The sequence below is a fragment of the Rhea pennata genome, chromosome 15 (genome assembly GCF_028389875.1).
Source record: "Rhea pennata isolate bPtePen1 chromosome 15, bPtePen1.pri, whole genome shotgun sequence".
NCBI classification, from domain to species: domain Eukaryota; kingdom Metazoa; phylum Chordata; class Aves; order Rheiformes; family Rheidae; genus Rhea; species Rhea pennata.
Genome location: NC_084677.1, coordinates 10,492,183 through 10,513,516, shown reverse-complemented (window position 1 = coordinate 10,513,516; position 21,334 = coordinate 10,492,183). Strand labels below are relative to the sequence as shown.

General features: G+C 49.8%; 1 protein-coding gene across 1 annotated transcript in view; it reads left to right on the top strand.

Moving 5' to 3' along the window:
• The window catches only part of SYT17 (synaptotagmin 17), a 39,513-nt gene that overhangs the window by 15,004 nt on the left and 3,175 nt on the right, over positions 1 to 21,334 (top strand). Inside the window, exons 6-7 of the mRNA XM_062587995.1 lie at positions 4,362 to 4,482; positions 5,294 to 5,449. Coding sequence (XP_062443979.1) covers positions 4,362 to 4,482; positions 5,294 to 5,449 — 277 coding nt within the window. The remainder of the gene's footprint in view (positions 1 to 4,361; positions 4,483 to 5,293; positions 5,450 to 21,334) is intronic.

Below are 21,334 nucleotides of genomic sequence, written 5' to 3'. Positions count from 1 at the left end.
CTCTTCCCAGAAAGCTAGAAAAATGTGCGAAACCTGAAGAGTGGCTGTAGCCCTGGGAGCTGGGAAGCGTCCGCAGAGGAGGCAGGCAGGAGTAGATGGTTTCTCATGGCTGTGCAGATGGTCACTGGCAAAAGGCGTTAGACTCAACAGGGGATTTTGTGCCTCCTTTAACCATGTTTCTGCTCGGCCTCCATCATACAGCCAACACTGTACTTATGGGCAGCTGTGTTTTTCTCAGGTTCTGGTCCGTAATAGCTCGGCCTTCCAGAAGCGGTTGTGGTACAGGATATTGCGGAAAGCCTGTTAGAGCAAACTGTTCTCAACCATCAGCTGTGCCTGGAGGTACCATCACAGATAACCTTGAGGAAGAAAATCAATCTGAAACTTCATTAGAAGCGTTGCACAGATGTCTGTGCTGATGTCATGTGCTCTGGTTCCCGTCTGGATCCAGGGCGGTTTTCAGCTGCAGGATTCTGCTCGTGTTGTGGCGATACAAAATAAACAGTGCGGGGGGGCTGCGAGCAAGGGATCGCGCAGATCTAGAGGAGACGTGCAAACGGCATTAACTAAAAACTCCTCTTCCCCGGGATGGCCCTGCTGTGCTTCAGAGACGACAGAGGAGAGAGCACCGGTCCTTTCGGGGCTTGGCTCAACCCGGAGGGCAATCACAGAAGGTTCTGGATCCAAGACGAGCCAAGGTTGCAAATCCGCGTGGCGGAGAAGGTAGCAGAGCTGCAGGGAGGAGCAGCGAGGAAAGAAACGTTGATCAGCGCTTCAGGAGAGCGTCAGGCGTCGGAGCCCGGTGTCGCGTGGGCACCTGCTCGATCAGGAAATTGCTCTTCTGGGGTCACCGGGATCTCGGCGCAGATGGGCCCGGCAGCGGGGCTGGGGGCGGCAGAGCCGGCGGCCTCTCCGTCCCTTGATGAAGGGACCTAGAAAAGGCAGGATTCAGACGCTTCCCTTCGTTTCCCTTCGTTCAGACGCTGCCGCTCGCTCTGCCGGGTCGGGCTCGCCCGGCGCAGTCTCTCACAGCTCACCTCGGTCATCGTCAAACCCGGATGTTCAGAGAGGCTCTTGGGCGCTGCCAGCGACCCCGCGCTCGGCAGCGCGGGCCCTCACGCGAGGTGCCCGCTCAGGGCCTCGTCTTCCCCCTCTCCCGCCCGGCAGCTCGGAGCAGGGAAACCTCAGGCACCAGCCCTCCCGGCCCGAGAGCGGCGGCGGCCGGGGAGCCCTCGCCCCTGCGCGTCTGGCCTGGGAGCGGCCGCGTGGATCCCCGGGTGGTTGCCCCAAGTCCTGGTGCAGACTTGGGTCGCTCCCCTGCCTGAGGTTGCTCGACGCGCCTCGCGTTCCCGTTGCGCGTCGGTCTGCCTCCTGCCTGTGCCGGCAGTTTGGTGCTTGCTGCTCAAATTCTCTGATGGCAACTGCCAGCTGGTAGTAACACTAGTAGTTTCCTCATTACCTCATTCCTCATTGCTACCTGAGTTTCTAATAATTAAAGTCTGCCTGGAACCAGCACCACAGCGAATGCGGGTGAAAAATAGCAGTGGGTACGTTAAAAATGTTGGTGGTGTGGTATAAAAGGGAGCTGTGGTGGAAGGCGTCCTCAGACAGCCGCTGTTTTGCGTGTCGTGCCGGAGGCGTGCAGGACTTTGTTACCGTGCTGGTAACAGGCTTTGCAACCCAAATGTGAATTCTGAGTTTGGCCCTGGGGGTTTGCTGTTGGCCGTATCCGGAGCGGAGGGAAGAGCGGGCCGGAGCGCCCCGGCACTACGAGCCGTCCGTTCCTCCGGAGCTGTGCGTTGCGCATCCCGGCACGTTGGTGTAAAACACCGCTGACTCCAGATTGCGTCCGTGTGCCGGGTGGTCGGCAGCTGTGGTGGCCCTCGACCCACCGCCGTCAGCGCGCCGAGGTGCAGCCAGGGCGGTACTGAGCCGCTCCGCGTGGGCAGCCGGGCGAAGCCCGGCGCCGGCTTGCCCCGGGGTGAGGAGCGAAGCGAGCAGACCTTGCACCCCGTGTTAGAGGGGGCTGTGGAAAGCATTTGCAGAGCTCACAGGGCATTGCCCTGCTGAAAGAGGCATTAACTGTGCTCAGTAATACGTGCACCTGCTGGCCTTTGCCAGCCCTGCCGTGCATGGACCGGAGAGGAGTGGTTCTGGAGAAAATCAAATCAAAATTGATCGTGCTGATCAGCTCAGGTGTAATGCTCTCTTAGATCCCTGCTTTGTGCAAAAATTGGATGTGGCAGTTGGTTTTACTTTACAGGAGGCTCGAGTGTTGCGTATGTTAGGTCAGGTGTGCTGGAGATGGAAAGGATTTAAAATACGGTATATTGGACAGAGCACTGATATGGGGCTTCATGAAGGTTCGGAGATGAGAGATGCTTTCAGCAGAAGAAGATGTACGAGCTGTATAAAACACTGCCGTGAAATGCAGCACAAAGGGTGCTGTGGAGGAGGAGTCCGGGGCGAGGAGGCAGGTCCTCTCCGCTGTGATGGGGCTGTTGGACAGGTGCCGCCAGGCAGCAGGGCTCTGCGGTTTGGGTCTGATGGTGCTGATAGGACAGTGCAGCCGCTGGAACGGCTCCCGAGGCTGGCTGTGAGCTGCGGCACAGGCGTAGACTTGTTGGCCGGGGCTGAGTCCAAGCGTTGCTCTCCTGGCAGCCTTCACCGTGGCTCGTCACGAGGTGTCCCCTCTTCCTTTGCCCATGTAAGCGGAGGGGACAGTGCAGCATAAAACACAGACCTCTGTGCAATCAGGCAGCTTATGGGCGTGTTTTCCATAGAAAGAAAAAAACCAAAAACAAACGCAAAGTGCGCTGAATTAAACTGAGCCGTGTTGCCCTGCACGCGAGGGGCTGAGCCCGCCCGGCTCTGCCGGCTGTCCCGTGTGCAGCCCAGCCGGCGCTACCGGGAGTCACCGGGAGCGGGAGAGGACAGGAGATGCCTCGGGAGAGCTCGTGGTGCGATCACCCGACGTCAGCGGCAGTGCTCGACTCCCTAGGCGAGGAGTGGGATGGAGATGTGTCTGGGTGCCTGTCTGCCAGGTGGCGGAGGCAGCCAGTGGCCCGTGGTCCTTCCCTGCACAGGCAAGAGCAGCCAGCGCTGAGTTTGAACCTGGTGGGTCCAGAGAGTGTTTGCTCGTGGGCACAGTTGTTTCCCAACCTCCATGTCCTCAGTTCACATCAGCTCACACCTCAGTGGAAAATGGCCTCTTGTGGCATTAGTGGTCACAACTGGTTCAGTCTCCTGGGAACCGCAGTGTTCCCAGAGCCGTTTCCAGCTTTGCCTGGGATGGAGAGTTCACGTGATGTCCCCCTGGCTGATGATTTGGTTCCTTAAGCCAATTTGAGTTGCTTTTGTCTTTGTTGTCTACTGAGTCGTTTCTACTCTCTGATTTCTGTCACCTAATGTTTGTCTTCTGTTATGACTGCAATGCCATGGCAGCTCCGTTTTTTTGCAGAGAACAGGCTGTGGAGGTGAGAGCTCGGCTTGGTTTCGAGCTCTCCTGCTGGTGGGGTGAAGAGGCAGGCTTGGACTGCTCCGCAGGCTGGGGCTGGGAAGGCAGAGCGATGGCTGGCGTTGCTGGGCTGGGGCGCTGGCACCCGCAGAGGCACGCGCTGTGCACGCTTTGCATCTCCGGTGCATCGCATCGCCTTGCAAAGCTGGGTCATGCTGAGGGGAGAGGTTGTTCTGAGCTGTCACATCTGCAGAGCGCTTAGTGGTGCCAGCCATTTTTTTTAAATTACTGGTTTTAGGCATCATTAAGTAAAGGGAGAAGAAGTACTAGCTGATTAGTTCTATTTGTGTGAAACTGACCTGAAGAGCAAGGGCACGGATGAGCCTGGCTTGCAGCAGTGTGATGTGCTGCTGCCTCTGGGAAAGCATCTCCTGAATGTGTGATCCAGGAGTGCCTCAGCTGCATCAGGCCTTGATGTCCTGGTGGCCTGGGGTGGTTCTTGGCGCGAGGAAGTGAAGAGGATGACCCCTCAGACAGGAGCCACATTTTGTACCTTCACAAGGGTGTGAAGTGGTTAAGATCAGAATCATGTGGAGTCATTCAAAATGAAGTAGGTGGAAACTGCTGACCTTGTATTTGCTTCTTATAGGTTGTGTTTGCAACAGCTGTTTGAAAACTAGTGAACAGTCAGAGATTAAAGACCAGATCTTCGTATGAGGATACTTTTCTTTCTTGGGTCTCGTCAGTGCAAGGTGCCACCAGATGGTTCTTGGTTGCAGCTTAGAGTGTGACTGAAAATTATTGTTTGGGCTCTTAGACAAATAGGATTTATTTATTTATCTTCCTGCTCTTCCCTTCCCCTCTGGGCTTTGTTTTGAGCTTCCACCTTCTCTTTTCTCTGTAGAATGAAGTTGAGTTGGGAGAGCTGCTGTTGTCATTGAACTACCTACCCAGCGCAGGAAGACTGAACGTAGACATCATTAGAGCCAAGCAGCTGCTTCAGACAGATATGAGCCAAGGCTCAGGTAAAGGGCAGGGTGTTTCTCACATTACTGATGTATACGTGCTGCTGAAGCTGATTGGCAGCGAGGCTCCCATCTGCAGGGGAACCAAGGCTTTTGGATGCTCAATTCCTGTTAACACCAGACTTGGCATATTTGTAGTGTGTGGTATTTTATATGTGTAGCAGACAATTAAAAAAGTGTTCGGAAGAAGTACCCTGAGCTAAAATAGAGGGTATTTTTGAGTCAAAAATGCTGAACTGGAGTGACACTGGGAGCTTCTGAATCCTCCTGTGTCTTCTATAGCCAAGGCAGCCTGGTGGAGGGGTGCTGTGCTTTGGAGATGCCGAGTGCTGTGTGAGCATTTATCTTGCAGTGATTTTGTTTATGATATCTAGCTGCTCTGTGGATGGCTCAGCACTTTGGTGACGTCCACGCATTTTGGAGCGTGGTGGTAGCTGGAACTAGCTAGTAGTTGCCCCATGCCAATGATGTCATCTGTTTTTTCCCTCACTCCCTGCCCAGCCACTGCCGCTGCCAGCCTGAAGCATTTTTCAAAGTGAATGGTATATTTGGCCTCTATCAAAGCTGTCATTAATCGTGCTCTGTGTGGCTTTGGCAGGGAGTGTTTTGAATCCAGCTGCCCGATTTTGTCTCGCTCCGCTGCAGCTCGCCGGGAGCTGCGCAGTGGTAAAAGCCCCAATTGTTCCCAAATGCCATTTTCCAGCATGATGCAGCCCCGCTCCGGTGGCCCAAGCTGTGGCGAGCATTTACAAAACTGGGGTATTGGCTCAAGTGGTGCTAATGCCGAGCCTGTGTTTTGTGGTTTTGGCAGATCCCTTTGTGAAAATCCAGCTTGTTCATGGGCTGAAGCTAACGAAAACCAAGAAAACCTCCTGCATGAGGGGGACCATCGATCCCTTCTACAACGAGTCCTTCAGCTTTAAGGTGCCACAAGAAGAACTGGAAAATGCCAGCTTAGTATTTACAGGTAAGTATGTCGTTACTCTCCAGTTGGTGCTGTGCTGGTCATCTGAGGCGGACAAGGGTTGCTCCGGGCCTGCAGAGGAGCCCCAGTGGGACGGTGCCTGTCTCCCTAGCTGGCCCGGAAGAGCACTTCCCTAGTGCTCTTTCCTCTGTGAGAGCTTTTCTCAGCGGTGCTGCTTGCAGGTAGGGGCTGGCTGGGATCGCACCTTGGCAGCCTGGTCTTAAATGGTGCCACCTGGGATGCTTCTGGCAGAGGAGAAGGGACTTCTCAGCAGCAGCTGACTTCAGGCCTGGAGTCCAAAATCAGAGGAAGGGGAGATAAGTAATGAATGATCCCGAAAGCCAAATGCTAGAAAAGACATCTTCTGATAACTGGCCTGATTAGCCTTTGGGATGGTACAGATATAGGCGCTTGCCGCTGACATCGCGTGTGTCGCCGGCTAGCGTGTTCACGTCCGTGTTTGTACGGGGATGGGATTCGGTGCTGAGCCCTAGGAAGCACTGCCGAGGTGTCCCCTAAGTCCATGTCCTGGGCTTTGGCCAGGTGGGATCCCCGGAGCTAAACTTGCGCAGGGACTCGGTCAGTGCTGGGGGTGTGTGGTTGCGGGTCTGAACTGTGCAGTGTAAAGAAAGGGAAAAAGCAGCCCGCAGAAAAGCGATTGTTGAAAGGCCTGAATTAGCTTCGGGTAGGAATTATTATTTTTAACATTTTCTGAATCTGTTATTTTTGTTCTCTAGGCATGAAAACATGCAGTAGGAATTGGCAATTCGGGCAGCTGCTTAGAGCAGAGTTAGCAGAGCTCAGCGATGAAGCGGTGAGCAGCATGGAGGGGCTGCATTAGGTTAGCGAGTCCTGGCCCGCAGCACCTCCGAGGGAGCCCAGGGCCTTGACCCTCACTGCTTTGCCCCTCTGGGCTGATGTGCTGCACAAATTAAACTGCCTTTCCCTCCTTCCCTCCCTCCCTCCCTCCTCACAGTGTCCCACCCCCATTACTCACCTCTTAGGAAAAAGAGCAAGAATCTGCATTTGAAAGAAAATATTTTAAAGTAATTCTGTTTCTTACATGGGAGAAACAGATGTTGCAGCCTGTACAAGGAGCCTAATTCCAGCCTGCTAGTTTGTTTCCAAACATGTCACATCAAAAATGATGTTGATCAGCAATTTAAATCTTGCCCTTCGTGCTCAGAGATTTTCTCAGCAAAAAGTCTATAATTAATCAGGGCTTTGCACACACGTCATCCTGAATATACCTTTCCTGCTCAGTGATGAATTTGTTCTTGGCATCTTCTGTCAGGGGATCTTGTGACAGAAGTGAAATACTCATTTGTTTTCCCCTTTTTCTCATGAGGAACAAAAGGCAAACACAAAATATCAGGTCTGGGGAATCAGGAGGGATGAGCGGAATACACTGCTCCTCACTGCAGCTGTTGAAATTGGCTTTAATATGTGGGTGTCTGATATTTTTAGTGCAAATGGTTATATTTTTTTAAAAGAAGTCACTCAAAAATTAGCTGATTCATAATAATTTGTGATGTGGTTGGATTTCGATGACGTGCCTTGAAGTGGTTGCTTCACTTTTAAGTAATGTGTTTCTTGCTTTGAAGGTTGCAGTAAATAATCCCAGGCCAAAACCATTGGCAGCAGCCCCAGCGCGTGCTGGTGTGGGTGCGTGTGGAGGAGTGTGGGGCCAGGTTCTTGCAGTCCTCCTCAGCCCAGAGGGTGAAACGGAGCTCGGGCACCAACCCCAGTGAGCAAGCTGCATTTGCCGTGGTCGGGTCTGGTGTCTGAGAAAGGTGGTGCGCAATGCTGAGAGCTGTAGAGATGTCTCTGGATGAGGCTGATCAACCCTGCACAGACATCTATAGGGACGTGGGGATAAGGGGACTCAATGGTGGTAAAGATTTTGAACCACGTTCTGCACTAGCGTAAATGGTAAAGCTCTGCGCGTTAATGCAGTTGTATCCCTAGGGTGAAATGTAGCAGCACTCTCATGTTCTGCGAATATGTATGCTTTTATTAAACCAAATACAAGCCAGGCCTGCTCACAGGTTGGCTGAAGCTCTGGGGCAAGGAGGGTCATACTCCCTGCATGGCTTTGTCATGACTCGCTGAGGTGTTGTGCAGCTTAAAAGCCCATAAAGTGCTGTGGGACCTTCCACTGAAAGGTGATAAAGTGCAAATGGTTGCTGGAGTGGAGGACCTGTGCCTTGTAATGTGAGGAGCAGAGCCCAGACCTATTACTTTTTATCTCTGCAAAGCAGCAGGATAAGCCATGTTGCTGAGTTTTCCTGTAGTGTTTTTTTTTTCCCTGCAGTGGTCTTTTTTTGATATCTGCTTTATGGGCTTTTTTTCCCCACTTAAATCTACACATCTAGTCCATTAGGTCAGTTAATTAAATTTGTGTTGAGTCAAAGTCCAATTGAAAAGGGAAGTAATCCTGCTCGAAAGGTGGCTGGTGAGGCTTTGAATGGATAGAGAGCTGCAAAAGCAGTCATGGGAGCCAGAAGCGAGCCTACCTTCAATAATTTAAAGCAGCCTTTTTAGTGGCTTCATGTTCTGGACCGAGTTTGCAGCTGTCTTTGCTTTGGCTTGGCTTCAGCTGACAGCCGTGAGGCTGTGCCAGGCTCTGTGAGCTGTGGCTCCTGGCTCTCTCCATGTAGCTGGTACCACATCACGAAGTGAGGCACCAACTAGACAAAGTAAGTTTTCCCCCTGCATATTTTTTCTTGTGCATCTCAAATCAAACTGGTTTTCAGTGCACTGTGGTAAGAACTGCGTGCAGTTTCCCCATGACTTTAAGGACTATGTGTGCAGAATGTCAAACACGGAGTGTGGACACCTTTGTTTAGGTATCACTGTTCTTCCTTCTGTTTTCCTCCTGATGCTCTCAGGAGCTGTACAGTGGGTTGAATGCATGGTCTCAGTATGACCACTCTAACTAAGGGTTGTAAGTGTGCGCTTAGCAACTTTGCAAGGTAATTGCACAGAATGAACTCCACATTGGTCAAGATTTGGGGGGATTTTGGACCAGTTCCTCCTCCTTGTGCTTATCAGGATTCACTGTTGTAAATTATTGGCATTTACAGACAAATGCTTCTCCTCCCATCGTGGTGCAGAACACCTGGTACAAGTTGTCCATCTGCCACCTTCTCTGCTCCCACCTCAGATGCTTGCAGGAGTTGTTGCCCAAGAGATCCAACTTGTGGCTGATTTTTGGAGGGCAGGGGGATGTTGCTGGTGTGTCGAAGGTGGATGACAGGGAGTTTTAGGTGATAGGCACAGCTTCACTTCCCTGCAGTGCCTACGCTGGTAGATTAGTCATTATGAACCACCTCTGTGGTCACGGAGGGAGGGAGAGAGACACACAAGCGCACCCACATGGGTGCCTTCTGAGGGGGATCCAGCCAAAACCTGGGCCACGCTGTGGAGACACCAGTCTGTCTGCGCTGACTGTGTTAAAGGCAGACGGGCTCTGAACTCCAGTGTCCCAGTTTAGTGCCTCAAACGAAGTGGGCTGAACATGGGTGGAGATGTCTGCTCCAGGGGGAGACATCCACGGTTGGGGACAATTCTGAGAATACCCGCTCGAGACAGCTCCTAATCACCAGAAGCCACACACAGGAAAGCTATTGATATTTGTAATGAAGTCTAATGTCCTGACAGAAGAAAGTCAACTAGTGAGGTGACAGCTAGTGGAGAAGATGTCTGATTTTAATTTACACCATCAAACATTGCCTAGGTAATGCATCCCTACACAAACTGGAATAGGAATGCACATGCTCCTTTTCTTCCTTTTTTCTTTTTTACTTGCCATTTTGGTGAACTTGATGAACATCCCCCTGCTTGCCGTCCTCCCACTAAGTGCACCTAGGTCAAAGCTTTGCCTCTTGCAGACAAATCAGGCAGGCTCTGAGGGACCTTGTGTCCTCCTTGCCACCTCCAGCAGTGACCAGGGATGTTGCTTGTTGGCCGGGGTGGTGACGGTGGTGAGTGGCACTGGTGCCATGAGACGGCTGCTAGGCAGAAAAATGAGTGTTTGAGATGCAGCTGTGACCCGACCGCTGCTGAGAGCCGGCTGCTGGGCGCAGAAAGAGGCCTCGCTCTCCTAGCAGATGGATGGTGGGCCAGGCAGGCCTTCTAAGCCCAAGTCTAACCCTCAGAAAGACTCAGCTGTGTGGCAGGAGGGGAGATGACACCTGAAATCCACACAGTGAGGTGTTTCGTTAATGATTATAACGGTGTTAATAATTGGCAGTGCTGTTTGTTCTGCAGTACAGCCCAGATGGCCCAATAAAACACATTAACCCTCCAAGGCAAACGACTTCGTGATGACTCTTTTGATCGCTTACCATATTAAAATACAACCTTTAATGCCTACGGTTATATAATATATTTATCCCTGAGGTCCTGTGGTGACTGTGTGTGTCCTTCTCTGTCTAAATAAGCTCTTCTGCATGTTTAGATGATAAGATCTTTGATGCTCATGAAGCCAGCAAGGGACCCTGGAGAGGCCACGATCGTTTTGGTGCTCTGGGTGCCGCCTGGATGCGGGGAGGAAAGGTGCCTTGGTGCCTGGGGCCGCGGCGGGCTCCTCTTGCCACGCTCCCCAGACGGGAAACGCGGTGGCCGGCTCGGAGGAGGCGCTTTGCGCAGGGAAGGAGGACGGCTTGCGCAGCATTTGCTCACTGCCACTCTGGGGACAGGGCTGACGCTGGCTGCGGTGGTCGATGCAGGCGTGACGGCTGATGTAATCTTTATAATAAATATCGACCGAGGCCCAGGCAGCTCGCAGCCCTCCCTCTGCCAAGCCGTCCGCAGGATGGATTCTCACCACCTCTCAGTAAAAAGAGAGCACGTCTCTGTTTTCTGTAGTGGTTTAGGGCCAGGTTTTTAAAGGTGTTGGGCTTCGCGAGGAAGCCCTGCTGAATAGTGAGATTTTGATCGCTTCACCCCGTTGGTTTCCAGGGCTACTGGATACCACAGGGTCTGGGGCAATTCCATTAAGTGTCTCTGCGCACTTAAATACTGTAACGGATCCTGTCTTCAGACCCCTAGATCACTTTGATGCTTTATCCCAGGGCTCTAATTAACTTCTAGTTAATAGAAAGTACTTGATTAAAATAAATCGCTGTCAGTAGCAATATCCTTTTGTTTCTGTATTACCTCATTTCCCATTTCCCTGACCTTTTGGAAAATTTAAGGACCCTTTAATGAATTTTGGTTTTTCAGAGAAAAAACGTTATTGTTGGTGTCTGTTGCCAGTGGTGCAGTTTTGGGTAGTTTAGTTTGCTTTGACTGCAATAAATACTGCCTGAATGTTTGAATGAAATACTGCCTGTTGTTTTAGGGATATTCATTTCTTTTGTGCCATTAGAGGTGAAAGGAGAAGAATTGGGTCTTCCTTGAAATCCTGACCGGCTGTCAGAGATTGATATTTGTTTCAAGCAAATTTGGTCTTGGAATAAATGGTCACTAGTAACAGTGATAGGCACTAGTGAGCACACCCCTGCCCCGCTGTAGCTTTTCACAGCTGTGCTTGTTAAAGACTATCTGGTACAGACTGATTTTGTACATTGTCTTATGAGCATTTTTTGCATGTTTGCTAGAATATGTTTTGGGACGGATTGATCCATGTGACAAGTTTCTGGTGCTAAATCATTGTTGGTGAAAGGAGAGGGGAGGAGAACAGCCCTTACCTGAGCAGAAAAGATGGTGAAGAGGGACAGGCTGAAGCTGGGAGCGTTTGCTACACGGCACCTTGTGCCCTTCCACATGAGCCCGAGCCAGGCAGAGGCAAGAACCGCTGTATCAAAGCCTTCAAATCACAAACCAATGTTTATCCATCCTGGCTTGAAATAAAGCTGACTGGCGGTTTGGATGCCGCAGCTGAGCCCCTAGACATCTTGAGCCCTGGCCCTGGCTTTACTTCTGGCTGGTGGGAATATGGCGGAAGCTCCTCAAACCTTAAAATTGTTCTTAATTTTTGTCTGTTGTCTCTAGATGATTGGCATCTACTCCAAACTCGCGGAGTAGCTCTTGGAGATGGGCTGAAGGTCTTGGTGTTTGCCTGAGCTGCACAGAACTTATATAAACACACAGATGGGTTGCAGAGGTGTCAAGGCTCTTCCAAGCCTTTTCCAATAATAACAAGTGGCATCATGTTACTAACAGGCTGATTTCCAAGTACTCTAGTTAGCTGACCAGATTGAAGGCTGATAATTGTTTCAGCCTCAGGCTTCTCCAGAAATACACCTGAACTTTCCTGGCTGCACAAAAGCAGGACCTTCAGGGTCTAAGCACAGCAGTGTCGGCATCATCGTTAGGAGCTAGTTTGCAGGGATGGCAAACACAAAACATTCGGGGTTGTTACACACCCACAGCTTGACTCGCTGTTTCAGATGCTCATATCTCATTCCTCCCATTACTTATTTTTTTTCTTTCAAAAAATACTCAAGCACTTAGTTTTTTGCTCACATATACAGGAAAAAAAGCACAACTATCTTCCCTAACATGAGGCAAATGAAACTATTCCATGCTGAAACACAGGAAGGAGAGGTGGTTTCTGATTTGAAGGGCTGTTGTGTTGCACACCATAGCGTCTCTTAGATGGATGGATAGTTAGGAAACTTACTGCTAGAAAACTGAACCTTGATGTATGCGAGAGTTGTGTTTCTGAAGCATAGTGGTATCGATATATTCCACATCTCTGGAGCCCAGAGGTGGAATCTCGTCTGTGTTTCAGTCTGTGTAATCCTATCTTAGTCGAAGGGGGGAAAAAAGCATTGATGTTAGCGCAGATTTTTTTCAGGATTTATACTTACTTAATTTAGATGAGAATTTGGCCTTTGTGTCTGATATTATAAAATACTTCATGTGTTTATGCACCGGGCACCATATGGTCCTTGCTGAGGTCTAGCGAGAAGAAGAGCTGTTCTGGGCACCTCTCGCGTTCCCAGCTGCTTGTTCTCCAGGCCCTGCGGCCACGCAACGTGACCCTGCAGGTCTTCTCAGGACAACACCTGCTCTTGGGGGGGGGGGTGAAATACACTGGCAGAAAAGATCTTTCCCTCTAGCCCCAAGCCATGCAAAGAAAGAGAAGGCGCAGCTTTGAGCGAGCAGTGAAGAGCGTTGGGTGGGAATGCAGAGCGAGCGCAGCACGGAGCTCTGTGCGGCGCAATGTCTTTGCTCTAATGGCACAACATGGGTTTTTCCAGTCCAGACCCAGCAGACTGTGGGAAAGCCAGTGTGGAGGGAGGACTAAATCCCTCTGTATCTGATGGGCAGAGGGAGGTGTGAATCCTACCTGCATCACTCAGCAGCTGTGGCTTAAGCAGGGCCAGAATACAATACCGTGAACTTGGTTATCCTGCAAGCTCTGATTTGCAGGTGATGCAGGCAGAAACAGTTCCCTATCAGAGAGGAGTTTGTCTTCACTGTGCTGGATCGAGGTGGTCTGGTGTTTCAGATCATGAGAGCTGATGCTGACCCCCCTTGCAGGCCCCCATTGCAGACCATATGGCAGTGCATGAGCACATAGCAAGCGAATGCCCAAGTGCCCTTCTTCCTAAGGTGGGTATGGTTTACTGGGCCGTGAGGAACTGCTGAGCAGCGCTCCCTTGAGTCTGTTTCCAGGCACAGAATTGAATTTAGAAGATGGAAAAAGCATTTAGAAATATAAGACTTGCTATAAAAATAACCAGAAGGTGCCTCTCCTGTAAAAAAAATCCCGCAGTACTGATGATATGACGCACCTTCTGATTTTAGTATGAGACACTTAGCAAGTTGCTGCAGTAAAAAGATGCTGTTCTCCTTTGCTCCCCTTTCTATTTAGGCATGAAGTCCCCCTCAGGAACCTGCTTAATGTAGTTAAGGATAGGAAGGTTTAATGAGTCTTGTTGACTTACATAGTTTACCAGCTTAGAAGCACTTGGTCAAAACCGGGAAAGCTGATAATGAAGCAGGATGCTAATGAACTCGCAATAGCCCACTTTGGCTCCCTGGAAGCCCCGCTGAGACTCTGAGTATAACGAATGCTGTTGGGGAAGTTGGAGAAGTCAGCATTTGTCTGCCTTCAAACATGTGACCCTGCTTTTCCTTTTGGACTGCAAATAATACCAGCCTTGTTTCTAGGGTATATCAGTCTGTGAAGTATGTGCCGAACTCGAATCCTTCGAGATTTCCCCGTCTCTCCCTGCCTACCCAAGCCTTATGTGGCTGTCCTTAACCACCAGGCCAGTCTTGTGCTGGACAGCATGCAGCGTGTCTGCTGCTCTGAATTAATTATTTTCTTCCCCAAATGTTGGGAGTGTTTCTGGCTTTTCTTTGAATGCTGTCAAGCTGATCACTCTGCCAGGCAGAGCCTCTCTGCATTGGATCTTTTGCACAGGTTTTGTTATGGTAATGAGGGCAAAAGGTTTCTTTTGCTGCCCATCTTTCAGTTCTACATTTGTTGTTTTTTGGTCTTCATGTTAAACTGCCATTTTTTCAGAATGGAGCAGGTAACAGCAGGGCCATCAGCAAGATTTGGGCTATGGTTTGGTCAGAGAAGCTGAGTGAGATCCTGCAGCCAGGACCTTCCCCCTCAGTGGGATGCCACTTTGAGAAGATGCTCTGGGAGTGGAGCTGGCTTTTCAAATTGGGCTGACTGCTTTAATGAGGAGGAGTGAAACAGTATTAATACTTCTGAAAGCAACAAGATATTTACGCTTCCCGAGCCAATCTGTTGCCTGCTTAGAAGGCAAAATTAGACTCTTCAATTTGACTAAATTTGTTAATAAGAGGTCTGCAGCATCAGAGTCTGTACATCATTATAGACATAACAAACTGATTTTCATGTAGGTCTCTGGAATTTCTCTGGAGTCTTTCTCTCCTAAAGAAACGAGCAACTCTTCTCTCTCCAGGCTGATTACCAGTGCTTGCTGATTTTGCCAAGTGCGTTCATGTAAACAGTGTCATGCCCTCTACCTTGGTGTTTTATCTTGCTTTCTTCATGCCACAGTGAAAGAAATTGTTGACATTTCTTACTAGACCATAACCCTTCTGTGTATCAAATGAGGAAAAAACCACTGTGGCAACAGCCACGCTAGGTGGCAAAGCAGTCTCCTGAGATGAAGCACCACCTGTCCATGGTCCCAAGTCTGCCGGAGGGTACGTGCGAGTGTGACGGCAGAGTCTGCCTCTCCGACAGTCGTGGCTGACTTCATTTTTAGATGCTGGGGTAGGCACTGGTGTTCTGTGTTGGAGGGTCTCTGCGTTGTCCAATTTGCTTCCAAAGCTACAGAAAACCAGATGGCATTGAAGGCCATTCGTGTGTAACTATGACTTTTATATTTCCTCATCCTACCAGATTTTTTTCTCTTTAATTTGTTTCCAACACTCCTAACACAGCTCTTGGACATAAAACTGATAACATAATTCCCTTGCCTGCGATGGCTTAGGTATTCCCTTTCTAAATATTCAGCGTGAAAGACTCCTCGCGGTCGTGGGTTTAAATGTCACGGCTGATAACCCCGCCGGCTGGCCGGTGTGCCCGGCGTGCCGCTGGGCCGCTGCTGCCGGGAGCTTTGCCACGCACACCGCGCGGAGCCCTGCATTTCCCTGGTCGTTGCTTTAATTTCTGTTTATATCTTGACTTCTCCAGGTGATGGTTCCAGTTTGATTAGATCTGTTTAATTAGAAAACAAACGATTGGGCACAGCGAAAAAATTGCCTTCATGTAATTGATTTGCTGTTGTGAATGCTGTGGAGTGCCACTTACCGGGAGAATGTCAAGCAGCAGTTTGTACGTTGTTTTTCCCCATTCTCATTTGTTTTTGATACACGCAGAGGAGCAACAGCACGTGAAGTCGCTTCCACTGTGCACGTAGTCCTTTCCCCGTGACGAATGTCACTGTCACACTGTGTTTCTATAATTTTGACCTCTCTGGGCCGGGGGATGGCTCTGGTCTTACCTTTGCGCGTGGCTGAGCCCTGGCACCCGGCCGGGGTGTGTGACCCAAATAACGCTGCGGCGGCTGGGAGCGGAGGCCGACGGCGCGCCGGTTCTGTACGCAGGCATGGCACGGCGGCGATGGAGGACTTCCCGGAGCGAGGTTTGAGCTTGCTTACTTAGGAGAAAGGGGTGAGATGGAGCTGGGAGGAGGGGACCGCTGTCTGCTGAGGTCCTGTTGTGGGAATGCATTTGTTTCTGTGAATGGCTTCGACTGCATGGGAAGTCCCAGTGATGTGTATAAGATATGCATGAAGTCATTCATGTGCTTTCCTGGATCTGGGCTCGTGATGCAGAAGATTAAAGTATAAATTAAAAAAAAAAAATCTGAAGGTGAACAATGTACCTGCACCCTCTCCTTTTCAGTATCGTGGCCAACACAACAGCCCTGCTGATGCATCCGATCCCTTATTCCAGTTTATCCTGATGAGCTAATTTCATGTCATCCTTGTGTGTCCTTGAAACCTCAATGATAGTAACTTGTTCATTTGCATTTCTCCTGCTCCCTGGGCCCTTGCTTTCTCCTGCAGGAGTTCCTGCTCTTCTTCCCACCTGAGGCCAGACCCAGAAGGCAGACTGTTGAAGCACCGTTGCCAGAGGGGCAGTGGTGGCTGCTGCCTTAGGTGGTGCAAGCAAAAGCACCGGGCTGCCCTTGTGGGAGGGCGAGGGGGGAGAAATGGTTTTCCAAAAGGAGTGTTTCCTTAACTTGGTGGGGTTTCCACATGTGAAGCAGCAGCTGGATGGTGGAAACCTGGGCGTTCCCTGCCCTGCCAGGCCCCGTGTGTGAGTGTGGACTCGGTCGCTGGCTCCAGTGATTAAACCTCCATCTGCAGCTCAGTGCTTGCAGATGTTGCAGGGAGCAGCTTAATGAAAGAAATTCTGAGAAGTGAATTTTACATGCAGATCAGAGCCTGATGGAGACTAGATTGATAAATGTGAAAGCACTATGTCTTCCCCCCTGCTTTCCTGTCGTCTTTACCGAATATTACGGGCTTCACTGAAGGAGCAAAGGGCAGAGCTGTGTCTTTCATAGCACGTATCATTAGTCCTTCAGTCGGCTGTTCCTAATAGCATGCTCTTTGTGCTAAATAGCTTTTTAGTATTGATGTCAAGCAGTTCAGGGGTAGTTTTCAGACTGGTTTAATCTGCCAGGCCCACTGCTGACGGGCACAGCTCACCAGCCAGCTCAGCAAAGGCTGGACCCCAGGTCCTGCTAGCGAAGGATGGGGAATGAAATGTCACTTGTGTGCTCTGCTACAGGGCTGTGCGAGAAGAGGCTGTGAAACAGGGCACCCTTTGAGTCCCTCTCCAGCCCCGAGACTAGACTGAAGAAGACCAGCGAGCGTTAATGGGTCGATGCTAACAGGATTGCAGTTTGCTTCAGGTCCAGTGGTCTCATGAGACCTATACTCTCAGGGAGACTCTGCTACTCGATTACCCTCGTCTTGGGCAAGTCTTTGCTTATTTTCCCCCCTTCCTATGGTTTGGCTGTAATCCAAGGGTGATTCTGGGTACAGCTTGCAGCAGGATTGCAGGAGGTTTCTGGCTTCTGAAGGTTTCTAGGGGCTTTGCAATCGTAGCAGAGCACTTACTAGCAGAAAATGTACCCACATGAGGTGCAAGCATGTCTCTGGATTGCAGGGTGAGATGTGCCTTCTACTGGAAAGCTTTTGGGGTAAAACCACTTACTGTATAGATACTTATTCAGGATCTAATCTGGTGGGTTACGAATATCAGATGAAACATTTATAGGCTGTGGTAACAGAAATGGTAGAAATAAAATAATGAGTAGAGGGATTTTTTGTTTGTTTTGTTTTTTAAACCATTTTCAAGCCTGATGGTTGATGCAAGCAGCCAATATTCTCATCTAAATCAGCTGTGAAAATTAAGTTGAATTTTTGCTATTTAGAATTTAGACTGAATCAGGCCAGTCTCTCTGGCTCTTGGTGTGTTTCTTTTATGGTGCAGTTTGTTCCTATGGCTGTGTTCAGGGTTGCCAGGAAATACCTCTGGGCATCTGTGGGCTGGCTGGGTAGTCGCACGGGTTGGTTCACTGTAGAGCGATGTCGTGTGTGAGCTGCATGCCTGTGATCTGCACAGAGTGGTGGTCAGTTATTCCAGGCCTTTTAAAATATGTAATAGACTAGGAGCTTGCATTAAACAAAACTTTGGGGGAAGCTCGTTAAGAAAATGGGTGGCATATACTGTAAATAAGCTAACTGGCATAAACTGGGTGAAGATGTTCTGCTTGACGTCTAGCCTAAATGAGAGCTCAGATGAAACCGTGCTGGGAAAGAGTTAAATTATTTGTGCCCGAGTTCCCAGTCACTCCTGTAAGCTGGCGATGTCTCTGCCCGCCCTGGTCTCGGGCCCCTGCGCCGGAGGGGGCTGTGGGCACCGCTGCGTGCCGTGGGTAGGGGCCGCGTGCCGGCAGGCGGCAGCAGAGCTCCTGCGTGGACGCGCTCCGTAATGCTCGGTGCCGCCGTAACCGCTGAGCGGCTGCTCGGGCAGGTCTGGTGCGGGGTTTTCAGGGGACACCGATGCTCTGTGGCCCCGGCTGACCAAGGGGCTTCTGCAGGGGCTTGTGCCTGTCCACATCAGTGGTGCTACTAATGGCCTTGAAGCTAGCTGAAGGAAATACTGTGAGTCAGTGCTTCTTCCTGGTTATTTCAGGGCTACTAATGTGTTCATTCAAAGGATAAATTAAATACCAGCTTAATCTGTGCTGTCGCACTTAAGTAATAAATTATGAACGTTTTGCAATCACGCCCTTTAGAAGTGTTTGATTTGGATGCCTCAGTGCAGAAGCAAAGTGGAAGGTAGAGGGAGTCTGGGTTGGATCAGGTGCCCAGATCGATGCAACTTCACAGAAGACTCTTGGGTCAGAAGCGAGTGCCAGATTACATAGTGACCCGGCAGAGCTGTTGACCTGATTACAAGCAATCGCGTGTGATCAAGGTTGGTGGGAGAGAAGGGATAGCTCATGCTGGTGCTACAGCCAGAGTTGGGCATTGGATCTGGGAGTGGTAGGTCCCATGGTGTCTCACATGCCAGGTCTGCAGAAGAGCTTGGTGGACCTTGCCTTACCAGCTCCTCAGAGAACCTGTTTGTTTTGCTGACTGCTTGGAGCCCTTAAGCTGGGAGCTGTAACGGCTCTGAGGATAGCCGTGTGCAGAGGACAGCGTCCTTCGAAGTCGTGATCCCTGCAGCAAGATTGCAATTGCTCCTGCCATGGGCAGGAGCCCAGTGGTGCAGTCAGTGCAGAGAGCAAGGGGTTCAGTGCACCCAAGGGGTGACACATTTAGGAAGAAGGCATCAATAAATATATAACATTCAAATACTTCATTTACATCACTGCCTTATGCTCAAGAATTCAGCCCTTTTAATGGACATAAGTGAATCCAATTTTGATTTATATTTCAGCATTTCTATTATAAAGAGTTTTTTTTTTTCTTTTAAAGAAGCCTTTCTGTTTCCGAAAGCAGCTCTCGGTAAAGAGCAGCTGCAGAAGGAATTGGTTTGACCTCTACTTCCTTAATTGCTTTTTGCTCTATGTTGGCCTGGAAATGGATGTTGTTATTGTGTGAATTACTGCAGTGGTGGAAAAAAGAGCTTATGAGATCAGGTGTGCAGTTTCTGTCAGGAAAATAGGTTTCTAAAATGGAAAGCAGTGGCTACTAGCCCGTAACCAGAGTCTGGGGCAGTGTGAGAAACCCAAATGGTAATTACCTCATTTTGTACTTCTGAAGGGTTTTGCAGTTACTGGTTTTGAGGCCAAGAGCTCATTTAATCTGAAACCTACTCTGAACACCTTTCAGGCACGGGAAGGGGATGCTCAGCTGTCGGGTAATATTGCTGGGTCTGTTTGTAGTGTAACCTGGCCGGGAAGCATAGAGCAGCACCTGGTTGCTCACCCACCGGCCCTGGGAGCCGAGGTGCCGGGCCAGGGCGGTCGCGGGGCCACATTGCTGAGGTGGGATGCGGTGCTCTTATTTCCCAGCCCTGCCTAGACTTTGGTTTAAGAGGTCTTTGCTGTGCAACAAAAATGCCTGCTGTGGTCCCCTGCCTTCTGCCGAGTCAGTCCTGGTGGTAGCACTCAGTCACTGTCAGGCAGAAGGCCACCGTGGGCCCGTGGATGCCTTCTCCATGGGCACAGATCTTGATGGTGAGTAATTGCCTACTTCTACCTTTTGTAGGAGGCAAAAAAGAAAGAGCTGGAGCTGTTTTCCTCCCAAAGCTGAAGGCACGAGCATATGTGGAGTTGACTTCACTGCAGCTGGGACGGCAGCTAGAGCATGCACTGCACTGCACTGCTCCTCCCCAAAGGCTGCGCGTGTGCCAGGCTGCTGGCAGTACAGGCCATCAGCCCCAGGGGTGGGTGCCTTCCTGTACATCTGCAGGGTTTGCGTTGTCACCGGTGTTCCCAGGTCAGATGCTTACTTTAGTGAGCAGGTCTCCTTCCCGCCAAAGCAGGGTTCCCCCCAACAGTAATGTGGAGCTGACATTATGTCTTGAAAAGTTGCATTTTTTAATCGTGTCTGAGCACCTAGGAGTCCTTGTGAGCACATCACGGTGCATTTGGGGGCTTGCAAAGGGAATGAGATGTTAGCAACTTCTACTGGACTTCTGAGCAGACTGCGTACATCTGCATGCTGAATGGAGTATAAATAGGGTGATAAAAGAGGATGGCTAGCTTGTGTCAGTCGATGTTCAAGGTTCCTCGTGTGTTTGACCATAAAAAGAAGTAATAGCTGCAGTGGAAGCAAAGCAGTTGAGCGTGCAGTCGATAGAGCTGAAGCCCCTTTGTGCACCACCGGGACTGGAGCCCTCGACACCCAGCACTGGCCCAGTTTGCTCTACGCAAAGGCAGCCAGCAAAGACCCAGGTTTTACTTTCAGCTTTTCTCACTTGTGTTTATGGACTCTTAACAGTTTTTCTTCCTAAGCTGTTCTTGGAAGAGCCAGTGACAACAACAGGGAAAAATGTTCTTGAATGTGATCAGAGAAAAGGTTATTTTCACAGTTGGAACTTAGGCACCTTCTTCTGGGTAAGGTCCGTACAGCGGCTCCGTGCACCTGAACCATTAACAAATTTGCTCAGCAAATGCTGGCTATTTTAAGAGTAGAATAAAGCGGTTAGCCTCCGGGAAGGGTATGCCCTGGAATTATAAAGATTTGTGAGTTGTTAAGTGAATCTGGGTTTTGGACACGCAAAGACGTGTGAGGTAGCTGCTGTGGTGAAGATGCAAGTTTGTAAACACGGGGTGGAATATAGCACCGTCTCTTACAGTCTGCAAGAGTCACGATTAAACATTTGGCCTTCGAGATCCCATCAGAAAATCTCTTCCTTGTTCTTCAGCAAAAAGTCTGCCTTGGCGCTATCTAAACTAGTTAATGACGGAAGCAACAGTGCTTGTGTAATTAGCACATTTAATACCCTAAAGGAATCAACACGGTAATTACCTGACAGGATGAGATGAGCATTCACGTCCTTCATCTTCAGGGATGAAGAGATGAGTCCTATGGATTCCAACAGTTCCATTAGAATGAAAAAAAGACTTTAATATTTAAAAGGTAGGATTTTGAGCAAGGCACTCTAAGTCATAGGAATTGAAAATAACTGGATCAACAGTATAATAACTGGTGTCCACATTTAACACGTCTACTTATTTTACAATCCTGACATGAATTATTTTTGAAGAATTTGTATGCCTGGGATACTTTGCTGCTGCTAATTTAAACTGTGATTAATTGACGGCCTTTAGGACTTTGTGGTTTGAATTACTTGGTATTGTCTCCCAGGATTAGACTTCATCTTCCTGCTTTCTTGAAATAAAGAGGGGAAAAAAGAAGAAAGAAAATAAACCTATATAAAAAATTAAGGAGACATTTGGTTAGGGG